Here is a 13,164-nt window from a genome sequence, read left to right on the forward strand (position 1 = left end):
TGCAAGGTTAATTTCCTTTCTTATTGAAAAAAGTGGGCAGAAGAGTATATTTGGGAGTGCTTTGCTAACGCTTTGGGTCTTCGTGAGTGAGTTGGTGTTGTCTTGTAGAAATTTTGTTTTGGGGCATAAAAATGGGTTTCCAAGAGGGCTCTGTGTATTAATTTCTGTGTTTATAAAAATGCTCTACCCTTAAAATCTTTAATGTAAAATTAAACTTTTAAAAAGCATGTTTTCTGCATGATGAACTAAGTATAGAAACTTTTTCTTTCTCTTTCTTATGACTCTTCTATCACTTTTCTTTTCTTTTGTTTTCTTTTTTTTTTTCCACAGGGAAAAGATACCCCTTCACGTCTTTAGTCCCAAATACACAAAATTACGTGACTGGCACCATGAAGTTTCAGCACGTGCTCTTAACGTACAGTGATTTATGAGTCTTGCCCCCCAAGCAACCAGCACATAACCTTTTCATTCACTTTTTCTTTTTTTCCAACCTCACAGCAAAATCTGTATTAAATTTGCCTTACGAAAAAATAGAATCTTTTCTATACTTTTCTAACCATTTCCTGCAGTTGTAAAAAAGAGGAAGATTAACTTGTTTTGTGCTAGTTGGTAGCTAACAAATCTTAAACCAAGAGAGTAAAGTAAGGGACTCTGATCTGTTCAGTGGTCTTATATCTGTTTCCATTGTTATTAGGGTAGTAATGTTGAAAGAGGAACTCTATTTGAAGTTGAATTTGGTTGGTTGTGTAAAGCAGAGGCAGATGAGCAAATAATATTCTCATCTAATTTTGAAAATACACCCTTAATGTTACTACCTTTCCCAAGATTACTTTTAAATTCATTATTACATAATGTTCAAAGTGGGTTGTAAATTATCCTAAGTAAGCAAATAGGAGGAGGCAAGATAAAACAGAGAAGACTTTATTAGAATAGAGTTTATAATAGATTTGGGTATTTTTTTAAAGCAGGTATTATTTCAGGATGGCTATGAAGAGAAGGAGGCCCAGATTTGGCACCTAAAAAAGGGAAGAAGAGAATTCTGCCTCTATTTGCAGTGGGGAAATTGAGTGTTCTTTTAGTCTGGTTAGCTTAAAAAATCCCATTTTCTACCAAAAGAAATATTTCCAAACTGGTGGATGTTCTTAGGGTATAAACAACTTCAAGGCATTAACTAGTAAGAAATAGAAAAGATAACTTTGTTTTGTTTTTAAATGAACATAAAATAAATTATAAATGATTCTTTATGTGACATCAGAAATATTTTACTTAGTGACATAAACTATTGTGTGTTGCTGCTATTCTTAGGAAACTATATTTTGGGCAATACATGCAAGCTAATATCTGACCAGATATGCTTTCTGTTTTGTAAAATAATGTATTATACGTTAGTTCTAAATTCAGTAATAAATGCATTTTGAAATTTGGAAAAGTACTGTAATAAAGTTGCCTTTAACTTAGCTTTGTAATTGTTTCTTGTTTCCCTGAAACCAGTAACAGTGCTCTCCGGGACTTGTTACACTATCACTTGGATAAAATAAATAATTCTCTGGACATTTCATTTGCAAGACATTTTTAATTTTGCAAGGCTGCTAGAATGAGTGTGGAGTATGACAAAGGCCCATTTTTTTTTTCTGAATTGTCATTTTATTTGACACAATACCTTATGTGAGTAACATAGAAAATTAGATTGTTGCACAACATAGCATTTGTCTTTGTGGAAAATGATTACTGGGGGATTTTGCCTGTATTCAAGGCATTTAAAAATTAACTTATATTATTATTACTACTATTTTTTATAAATGAGGTCTACTATACCCAGTGTGAGATTCAAACCCACAGCCCTGAGATCAAGTGTTGCATACTCTACTGACTGGGCCAGCCAGGTGCTCCCGTTCAAGACATTTTTTTTTTTCTGCATTTTTTTTTTCACTTTGATCTCACCATAGACTAGAACAACTACCTGGTAATTTGGAGAAACTAACATTAATTTCAGTTAATGTTTGATTACTATCTAAAATTTTGTACACAAAATGTATTTAAAGATCTAGGATTTATCTGTGCTTATTTCCACTGTACTTCGTAATTTAGTAAGGTTTCCCTCTTCTACTGTATCAGACACTGCTTGTGGCTTTATGATCCTGACATCAATCCATTATTATTGTGTCTATGGCCTCTGTAAGAAAATATTCTTCCTTAGACCAGGCTTTCCTATACCTAATAATTCTCATCCATCTAAAAAGATGATATTTGAAAGTAGATGGCATGAAATTCTCATGAAAATAAGCGGTAGGGTAGAGTAAACAAAATATTTCCCACCAAGCACCAAATTTCTAGAGTAACTATGTAGTTGAGAGAGAGCGCTACTAGAATGAGAATTTTAGGTAAATAAAAGACTTTCTCCCTAGTAAAGACAAGTGAACATGTATAGAACTTAATAAGATGTAATAACTACAGTTGAAAATAAGAATTTATTACCTCCCTGATTAAAAATAAAGTACTTAATATCTCATTGAAAGCATTTACTAAGGTAAGTAGAGTGATCTATAGCTGAGTATGAGTATAAGTGTTCAGCCTGGATCACAAAAGACATTCCATTTGACCCCATCAGAGGTTGAATTCCTGTGTTCAATTAATCATCTGGGACATCTTATATTCCTAGTTTAAAAGCTAGCCAAATATTGTAAAAGTTCCTTGCAAAAATATTATTCTAAGTCTAGTGACCTAATTTATAGCTTGTTTTTGTTTGTCTCTCTTATACAGACTTTCTTTATTATAAGCTTGTTTTTAATGTAGAATTTGAAAGTTAAGAATTTTCAACGTTTTTGCAAGGTTCTATCAATTAGAAAATGGAATGTCTCCCGCAAAGCGAATATTTTTGTTACCTTGAAAAATTTATTATTTATGGAAACAAATACTCATTTTATACAGTCTTATGCCATTTAAGATGCCCATTAGGAAGACTCAGATAAAAATATTGTAGAGAACTTTTTTTTTTAAGATTTTATTTATTTATTTATTTGGCAGACAGAGATCATAAGTAGGCAGAGAAGCAGGCAGAGAGAGAAGGAAGCAGACTCCCTGCTGAGCAGATCCCAGGACCCTGGGGTAATGACCTGAGCTGAAGGAAGAGGCTTTAACCCACTGAGCCACCCAGGTGCCCCTGTAGAGAACTTATTTAATAAAAATTATGATATTAAGATAGAGAGTAACTGTCCTGTGTTATATTCAGATTTATTCAGAAATTTGTGTGAATTGATTTCCCCAGATTAAAAATCTTATAATTTTTTGCATCTCTGATTCATATTTAAAATCCTATAAAAATCACAAATATCCATTTGTTGTCTGAGTTATTCTTCTATGTGAAACAATTACTTAAATGCCAGCCACAGATATGTACTAGGAGTTAAATAATGAGTAGCAGATAAATACATAAACAAGGTGATCTGAGGTAAATAAATTAGTATAAAGGAAATGTGGCCCACACATGGAGGGATTCCCTAGGATTTGTGGACCTCTGAGGAGATAACCTTAATGCCATCACCTGAGAGAGGAAGAAGAGTCAGCCATGCGATGACTTTGGGTCTCTGTTCAAGGCAGATGAAGTGGGTGTGGAAACCCTGAGGTGAAAAGGAACATGGCAAGTATACAGAACAGAACAGAAGGGGCAGTATAGCCAAAATACAGTATATGATAGGAAGCATGATTTAAAGATGTAATATGTATATTTATATCTTATATTTCCCGTATTATCCACAGCATTTTGAATAGGAAGTTGTCTTCGATCTAACCACTTTCAAGAAAAACTTAAAAATGAAGAACTAAGGAGGTTTATTAAAATTTTATTGAAGCTAAATAAAGTACATTCATTTACTTAGTGTTGCTCTTTTATAGTATATGTTGGTAATGCATTAGTAGAGATCAAAATGCCCTGTAAAACACACATAAAGACATTTATAAACAACACCTCTAATGTGTAGAAATTAGACATAAAGTACCTTCATTCATAATTTAGGGATGACTTTGAAAGTTTAGTTCTGTCCATAAAAACGTATCAAGAATTGTTTGAACTCATTCCTTGTTTGTCCCATTCAAGAAAAATACTTAAACCAAGTAAATATTTCCTTGTTCATTCTTTCCAAAATAGATGTCATTAATACAGAATGATAAGCAAGGAATGATAACTTCTGAGTTTGAGACTCATAAGTTTCTGCCCCTGAGTTTCCCACCTCTTTAAAATAAGGAAGTTTTTCAGTGGTGGACACTGTGAAGCCCTTCCAGATATCACCTCAGTGCAGGACTTGATACCACTGTTGGTGTGTGTGTGTGTGTGTGTGTGTGTGTGTGTGTAGGGGGCAGATAGCCTTCAGGGGTCAGCCCCTTCACATGTCACCTCAGCAGCAGATGCCCTTCCTCCAAAGCAATAGTTCATGAGCTGACTGGAGGGGTGTAAGGCTGAAGTGAAAAGCCCCTGACCATTTCAGCCTCTGTAGAGATAACCTGGCTCTTGTAGATTCCAGCTTGGTCCTCAGTTGTGTGGAGTCTTCTCATTTCTTCATCTCCCCATCATTTTCTCTGTCTTTGTCACTTCTGATCCCTTCTCCTTGAATTTTCAACCCAGATCACAAACAGCATTTAGGGAAACCCTTAAAATGAAAGATCATGCAGCCAGCAAGGTATATGGAAGCTGAAAAGAGGTCACATTACTTCTCCTGCCTTGAGTAAAGGATGTTTTTTAGGTAATTGCAAAGAAGCATTCTGGGAGTAATGAGTTAGTAAAGCAATTTAGAAATCAGATGTAGTCAAGGCTATATGAATGAATCAATGAAAAGCTTCAAAGTGGAAAATTAGGATGAACTCTGAGTAAATGTAATAAACTCTGACAAGCAGCACTTAACAAAATATTACTATGATTTTGTATGTTACAAATTTTCCATATGTAGCATTTTAGAATAAACTGTATTAGCCATTTACTCAGTCACTTAATACATTTTATTTGAACACATCTGCTGTTTTCTTCACATCCATAAAAGTTTACTTTCTGTTTTCTCTTGGGGGAGTTGCTGCTGAGTAGCAGCATAGTAGGAAATGTGTAGGGGGAAAATACAGATCTTACAGGGCCAGGAGGATGCTAGTGAGGGCTAAGGATGCTAAACGTCTTGTAATGCTCTGAATAATTTCACAGAATGAAGTATGATCCTGCCCCAAATGCCCTTGGTGTGCCAGTGAGAATGACTGGGCTGAGGGCAAATCCTCCCTCTTCCAAGATACTCTCATTCCTTCCTACAGTTCCAGCCACACAGACTCACCCACAGTGTGCCACCTCCATCTTCCATAGTGGCAGTAATCTGAAGTAATATACTATGTAATTTCTACCACTCCTTCCCTAATTTGAATTGTAGATCTTATTCTATATGTCATAAATCTTCAACTAGAGTATGAGCTCTTTGAAGCTAAGAGTGTTAGTATAATCATATAAATTGGAAGGAAAAGGCATTCTTTTTTTTTTTTTAAGATTTTATTTAATTTGGTGGGTAGAGATCACAAGTAGACAGAAAGGCAGGCAGAGAGAGAGGGGGAAGCAGGCTCCCTGCTGAGCAAAGAGAGATCATGACCTGTGCCAAAGACAGAGGCTTGAACCCACTGAGCCACCCAGGCGCCCCAGGAAAAGGCATCCTAATAGGCATAGTATTTCTTTCTAGATATAACTGTAACTAAGTAAAGCTTTATACAGTCAATATATAAATGGACATTTAATATAAATATATATAAATAAAATAAATACATAAGTAGTACAAATATAAAAAATATTAGGACTGTAAGATTCATCTCTGGTGAACTAATTCTTAAATTAGAAATATACTGTATTAGTCAGCTCGGGCTGCCACCTAGATACCACAGACTAGGTAACTTAAATGACAGAAATGTATTTTCTAACAGTTCTAGAAGTTAGAAGTCCAAGACCAAGGTGCTATGCAGGTAGATTTCTGGGAAGTCTATTCTGTCTGGCTTGCAGATGACCACCTTCTTCATGTGTCCTCACATGGCCTTTCCTCTGTTGACACACACAGAGCTCTGGTGTCTCCTCTTTCTATAGGAATATTAATCTTCTCATATCAGGGACTCACTTTAATGACCTCATTTAACTTGAATTACCATCTTGTAGGCCTTATATCAGAATACTGTCACACTGGAGGGTTAGGGCTTTAACATATGAATTTTGGGGGGAAACCATTCAGTCCATAATCGATACCAGTGGCCTTTTGGTACTAATATCAGTTTGGCAGGTTAGGATCTAAAAAATGTTATTCTTAAGTAGACTCACTGACTTGGACTCAGAAGAATTGTTGTTAATCTCTTGTGCTGCCTCTTTTTCTCTTTTGGATTACAGGTGTTTTTCTCCCTGCCCTATATGTCTAACTAGAGTATAAGCTCTTTGAACACAAGTGTTTGCATATCCTTACCATATGTTGCACTAGTTAGCACTAACTAATGGTTTCTGATTGCATATAAATGCATATTTCTCCAATACCTTAGTTGTTAAATATTAGGGAAATTTTTAGCAGCATGGTAAATGTAACTTTTAATTGAACATAAATTCAGTGTAAGTCAAGTTTTTATAAAAATCAAGGCATTACTATTTGTATTCTAGGTAAAGTGGAACCATACCTTAGTTGCTTCAAAGGAGAATTGTTGTGCATTGGCAACCTGATTGGCAAAAGTGTTGATGCTTTCTCTCTTCTCTTATCACTTGGTTAAATGGTTATGGAAGATACTTTCTAAAATATGAAAAATTTGTTTCTTAATCCATCTTCCTTTGTGTTTTTGATCTTTTTCAGCATGACTAGCTTAGTACTCGTGTGATATGACAATACCTGACTAATTTTAGAAATGGGTGTATGAAATGCCTAGTACTCTGGAAAACCCAGAGTTTTTTTTATTACTAAGGAAATGAAGTTTGAGGTTAAAGAGTCTAATCTGCAACATTGACTGAAAAGAAGCAACAGCTATATTATCAACAGCATATTAATGTGGAAAGCTAATAATAATACGTGATTTACCAGAGTAGAGAATTATGGGGGGCTATAGGAGATTTCACTGAGGGGCACCTGGGTGCCTCAGTCAGTTAAGAGTATGCATGCCTTCAGCTCAGGTCATGATCCCCAGGTTTTGGGCTGCCTGCTCAGTGGGGAGCTGGCTTCTCACCACCTCCCTTTGTTCTCATTCTCTCTCTCAAATTTTTTTAAAAAAGGAAATTTAATTGAAAGATAACTTTAAAAAAATTTATATTTATACCTAAACTACATCATTGTGTCAACACCATACAATTTATCTTACGTTAAAGGGTGATTTTCTTGATCTCACCATCTTTTCAGTTTCTATTATAAAGTAAAATAATTTATTTAATAAGCAGTTTTAAAATTTTCATACTTATAGAGGCCTATATGCATAAGTAAAAAATAGCATTTTGATTAGCAAAAAGATATATAAAATTATGATCAGAATATATTTTATCAGTCTTTTACCTCTCTTGCTCAAGTAATGGTAGTTTCTGATTTTTCATATATTATGGTAAGAATAATGTATGATAGGAGTTTTAAATTTTCAAAGACTTAAAATATCCTTCAAGGGAGTAGTAACTGCCTCTCCCTTTGGTAGGAAAATAGTTCAAACTCTAGTCACCAGTTACATTACACAAAGCAATGAAACAGTACTAGGGGGGAAAAATCCTCTGTGTATGGGCCGTCCTGTAACACTAAGTTAATGTCTACATGCTTTCTAGCTGAAGGCTGTCAAAACAGATTTTAAGTTACTTCCTGAATAGAAACCTATCATTTTTGTACATCCATCAACTTTAGAATACAGAAATTTCATAAAGATTTCCAAACATACTCTTTTTATAGCAGGTTTTAAAAATAATTTTAGTTTGTTCACAGATGTTCTGATACCCCACATAAAATAGTTTCGTGAAGAAACAGTTGGCTGACCTGAGCCAGGTCTTCCTTCAGTTGCTGTTTCACAAATATACTGGGCTCCCGTTGTTTATCCTTTTTGAGACACATCACTTGAGTAAATTACCTAAAACTTATTCTTCATAAAAAGAAATCAGGGATCACTCCCTAGTCTCATATTCCCATATTTATATATATTTTTAAAAGATTTTATTTATTTGACAGAGATCACAAATAGGCAGAGAGGAAGGCAGAGAGAGAGGGGGAAGCAGGCTCCCCACTGAGCAGAGAGCCTGATGTGGGGCTCCATCCCAGAACCCTGGAATCGTGACCTGAGCCAAAGGCAGAGGCTTTAACACACTGAGCCACCCAGGCGCCCCTCCCATATATTTTTACGAAGTGTAAGAACAAGTGGATTTGCTCAAAAATACACAACACAAAGGCATCCATAACAGAGTCTTTTTTTTTTTAACTTATTTTTATTAACATATAATGTATTATTTGCTCTAGGGGTATAGGTCTGTGAATCATCAGGCTTACACATTTTACAGCACTCACCATAGCACATACCCTCCCCAGTGTCCATAACCCAACCACCCTATCCCCACCCTTTCACCCCCCAGCAGCCCTCAGTTTCTTTCATGAGATTGAGTTTCCTAATTTTAAAAAATAAAAATAGTAACAGATAGAATCTCTTAGTGCAGAGTACATTTGTCAACCTAGAAAAAAGTCCATAGGTCCAAAAAATGGGTATGTAACCAAGCACTAATTTTTGTCTATTGCAAAATGTGGAGTATTTGAATTTATCTCATTTCCTTTTCTACTGGTGGGTTATACTGTCCTATGCAAATGCTGGTTTGGTGACCACTGTATAATGTAAAGATCGCCATCTATTGAATGTAAGTGGTTACTACACTTCAGTTACTTAATGAGAAGTACTTTAGAATCATTGAAGGAAGTAACATAGTTTCTATCTACTCTGTATTTTCACACAAAAATTGTTCATTACTCTGTTTAACTCTGGAAATGCTTGTCTACTTTCTTAAATTAATCTGGGAAGACTACCACTTACAAGTATTTTTTAAAAATAAAAATCATTATTTTTGATAGCAAAAATTGACTTTCATGGTCCCAATGCTCATTGTTGAAAGATATAAACAAACAAAAATCATCCAAATCCAGAGGTAAATATGGAAAAAATTTTGGTTTATTTACATTCTGGAGATGCCTGAATGCACTAAGTTCCTTAGAAGTTTTATCAGACCACCAGTACTATTCGGATAAGTTCTTTCTGCTTCACCTGTATGGAGGTAAATCACATTGAAATTATTTTATTGAATTAAACCAGAAAGTAAAAGGAACTTACCGTCTTGATTAAAAGTCACTACTGTTGAAGGCTCCTCCTGTAATGAACTTTACTTTTATTTTTTTAAGATTTTTTATTTACTTATTTGACAGAGGTCACAGGTAGGCAGAGAGGCAGGCAGAGAGAAAGGGGGAAGCAGTCTCCCCACTGAGCAGAGAGCCCGATGTAGGGCCTGATCCCAGGACCCTGGGATCATGACCTAAGCCGAAGGCAGTGGCTTTACCCCACTGAGCCGCCCAGGTGCCCATGTAATGAACTTCTTAATTTCAAAAGATGTCACAACTTAAAGAACATTGGTGATAGGCAGTCTTCATCCATGATGGAAGGCTTAATTTTCTATCCTTTGTCACTATTCAATTTTTACATATTTTAGTCACATTGAAAGTTTCAGGAGACCAGGTTTTTCTACCTTTACGTTCTGTGAAGGTGTGTTGATTATGATAGTATGATTTTATAAAAGAAAATTAAATATATTACATAATGTATAAAACACATGACAGATATGGATATTTAGGCATTTCAATTTTCCATTTCTTAGTCAAATTGAAGAAGTCCTTTCAAATTAAATTAATCTTAAAAGCAAGCTCAACAGTTTATGTCTCTCCTTTTGTTTTTCTTTATTTTTATGACTAGTAACAGTATGTTGAATGCTGCTTCTGTGTGGTTTTTTGAGAGGTGTTCACCTCCAAGTTGTACCTAATTAATTATCCTGAAGAGTCTGCATTTATTTCTTTGAATAGAGTGTGTTAAAGCTAGGATGAAATCTATGCAATTTTTGGGTTAGAGGTACATATTTATTTTGTCTTTTAACATACTTTATTCTTTGTCCCAATATCCTAGTAATTCATGAGAAAAAAATTTGAGAATAAGTTTCTGAAAGATTTTAATTAATAAGAAGTAACAGTTTTAAACAAACTTGGTGGACTCAAATTTATTCTTTGCTTACTACAATGGCATCAAGTATCGGTTATTAAATGAGCAAATTTCTTAACAAAGATACTGAAACAGTACCACATGCATGTTAAGAAAATGTACATTCACACACACACAAATATTTAAATATGAAAAATGAAATGACCAGACAACATTAAGAGAGTAAAAAAGTGGTGTTGTTAGGGGTTACTGTAAATTAACAAATGCTCATTGTTGAAGGATATAAACAAGCAAACAAAAGTCACCCAAACCCAGAGATAAATACTGAAAAAGTTCTGGTTAGTTAGTTTACATTCTGGAAGGAATTAAATTCCCAAATAGAAAGGCATTCTAGATGAGCTCCCAGTGGTCTGTTTTTGTCAATGGTTTATAACCCAACATTTAAAGAACTTACAGAAGAGATTTGGTAAGTAACACTATATGCATTAAAAAAAAAAAAAAAAATCCAGGAGAATGGGAAAGAAAGTAGAAGACTAGGAACAGGTAAATGTACTATTAAGTTTCAAAGAAGAAAAAAAACTTCTAAACTGTAAACTAGTTTGAACTTGATGTCACCTGGAAAAAAATCTAGAAGACATTTTTAAAGCCTTGCCAGTGAGCACCAAGAAAAGGAGAGAATTGCCAAGACCCAGAATTAAGTTCTCAAGAAACACATCACACCGAATTCAACACATTTTTGGTAGATTGGGGGAAATATTAAGTTTTAACAAGTCATCAAAGAAAGGCTCTTAAGATCCCATTGAATTTAATAATGAAAATGATTATCAAATTTTTAGATTTATATTAAGTTGAAGGAGTTGAACAAAGGATATTGTTTTAAAGGATCAATTCATGAGTTGGATGAGGGCTTCTACAACTTACTTCCTAAATTTGTGGCTATCCCAAAGTGGGGAGGGATGGCATACATATTCCATAACCAGATCATCCTTTGAACATATATTAGGAGTCTAAGACCCAATGTTGTAGGAGAAAGAAAAAAAAATTAATATAGTTATGTGTAGTTTGGGTCAAATAATTTTTCTCTTCTGGGACATAGTTGGTGGTAGGGATGGATAAAGTTAACAAAAATAAATGTAAAAAAATTAGGAATTTTAGAAAAAAAGTAAACCCAATGTAAGTTAGTCATGTCCTATGACTCTCAAAATTATGAGGCAAGCAATAGTTCGATTCTACACTTAAAAAATTTCACCTGGCAAATTATGATTAATTCTTGGCATTAATGTCTGATAATTATGTAGGTAATCCCAAGAAAGTAAACTGAAAAATCATGGGACAGTTAAGCTATTTGGGTCAGAAGTATTTATGAGTAATTGATTTCAGTTGATAATAGGGGCTAGTTCCTTGACCTAAATCTACAGCTATGTCTTCTTCCTCAAACATTCTCATTTAGTCTCAGACTTGAGTGATCCCTGCTCATGTTTATTATATTATATATGCATATAATAAATCCAGCAGGTGCTTATGAAATACTTATCATCTGCTACTCACTATTGTAGATGGTTGGTTTATAACAGAGGCAAGGCTCTGTCATGGATTTATCATCTCGTGGAGTAGACATGCAATAAAAAAACAAATAATACAGTTTTATGTTGTGATGTTCTATAAAGAAATAATATAGGACAATATGAGTATAGTAAGGGGAGGTGGGGAATGAAGTTATTAGACACTGGGTAGGGAAAAGAAAACATGTGAGCTGAAACACGAATGATCTGAAGGAGTTAACCATGCACATATACAGAAGATAGGCTCTCTAGGCAGAGGGAACAGCAAGTGCAAAGGCCCTGAGATAGGATTCAGCTTGGTGTGTTTAAGGATCTGAAAGAAGTCTACTATTACTGGAGCATAGTAAATAAAGGAGAGAGTGATAAGAGATTGAAGTAGTCAGGAGCCAGATCATTTTTGCCTTGTAAGTTGGATTTAGATTTTTAAGCCAATTAATTGGAGAGCCCAGTATAGGATTTTAATCATGGGAGTAATATCTGATGTGTATTTTTAAAAGATCCAATCCTCTGAATACTATGTAAAATTGATTATGAGGGAGAGAAAATGAACACAGGGGACGAATTATGTGTCTTCCCTTAGTTCAGGCAAGAGATGTTATGAAGTTAGGCCAAGGAGAAGGAAATTGAATGGGTTTGTATTTTAGAATTTGTATTTAGATTGTATTTGGAAGAAGTGCGGACAATGGGTTTGCATTTTAGAGGAAGTACTGACAATGGAGGGGGCAGGGTTTGATGAATAATGAAATACAAGAACCAGTGAATTTGGTAAGAATTAATTGAGTTGGTAAGAGTCAGTGAAATTGGGAACGGACAGTTCAGTTCAGTAAAACTAATAGAGTCATGATGTAGAGGGGTGAGTGAATTACAAAAAAAAGAGGTACTTAACACACAGATTTTAGAGGTATTTTTCTTATATACGAAAAGTAAAAGTTAAGAATTTTGGAGTACATGGCTCAGATGTTCTAAGACTTACTTCACTGAAGTGAAGAAGTCAAAGAACTTAGCAGTCAGGTTATTCAGTGATTCAACATGACAACACTGAAGTCATCAAGAATGACTGTTGAAATGGGTAAAGAGGAAGACAGTGAGTCAGGGCCTGAGGCAAATAGTGGATGAGATAGAAGCAAGAAAATGCGATGAGTAGCTAGTGAGTGGTATAATTGATGACATGAGCCTTGGACTTGGGAATTTGGAGGATCTAAGATGACTGACGTTTGAAACAATATTGAGGAAGGCATTACCTCCAAGTTTATTATAAACATACAAGGCGTGAGAGAAAAGGAACCTCTTTTTGAAGGGACTGCACAGAAAAATAGAGAGTACAGTGGAATAACACAGGATTTGGGAGGGTTGAGAGGGATGGGAATTTGATCAGATTAGGAGATACATAAAACAGTAAAGTTGCAAGAATCCA

General features: G+C 34.8%; 1 protein-coding gene across 7 annotated transcripts in view; it reads left to right on the forward strand.

Moving 5' to 3' along the window:
* Positions 1-13,164, forward strand: part of PDLIM5 (PDZ and LIM domain 5) — a 217,437-nt gene that overhangs the window by 125,676 nt on the left and 78,597 nt on the right. For 2 of the 7 annotated variants that reach the window (XM_059376139.1, XM_059376148.1), the window contains exon 9: positions 331-1,457. The exons of the other annotated variants lie outside the window; for them this stretch is intronic. In XM_059376139.1, the coding sequence (XP_059232122.1) occupies positions 331-424 (94 nt within the window). In that variant the 3' untranslated portion in view covers positions 425-1,457. Of the gene's footprint in view, positions 1-330; positions 1,458-13,164 lie in introns of those variants that run through there. 7 annotated transcript variants of the gene reach the window in all.

Source organism: Mustela nigripes, chromosome 1, assembly GCF_022355385.1.
Source record: "Mustela nigripes isolate SB6536 chromosome 1, MUSNIG.SB6536, whole genome shotgun sequence".
Classification (NCBI taxonomy): Eukaryota; Metazoa; Chordata; class Mammalia; order Carnivora; family Mustelidae; genus Mustela; species Mustela nigripes.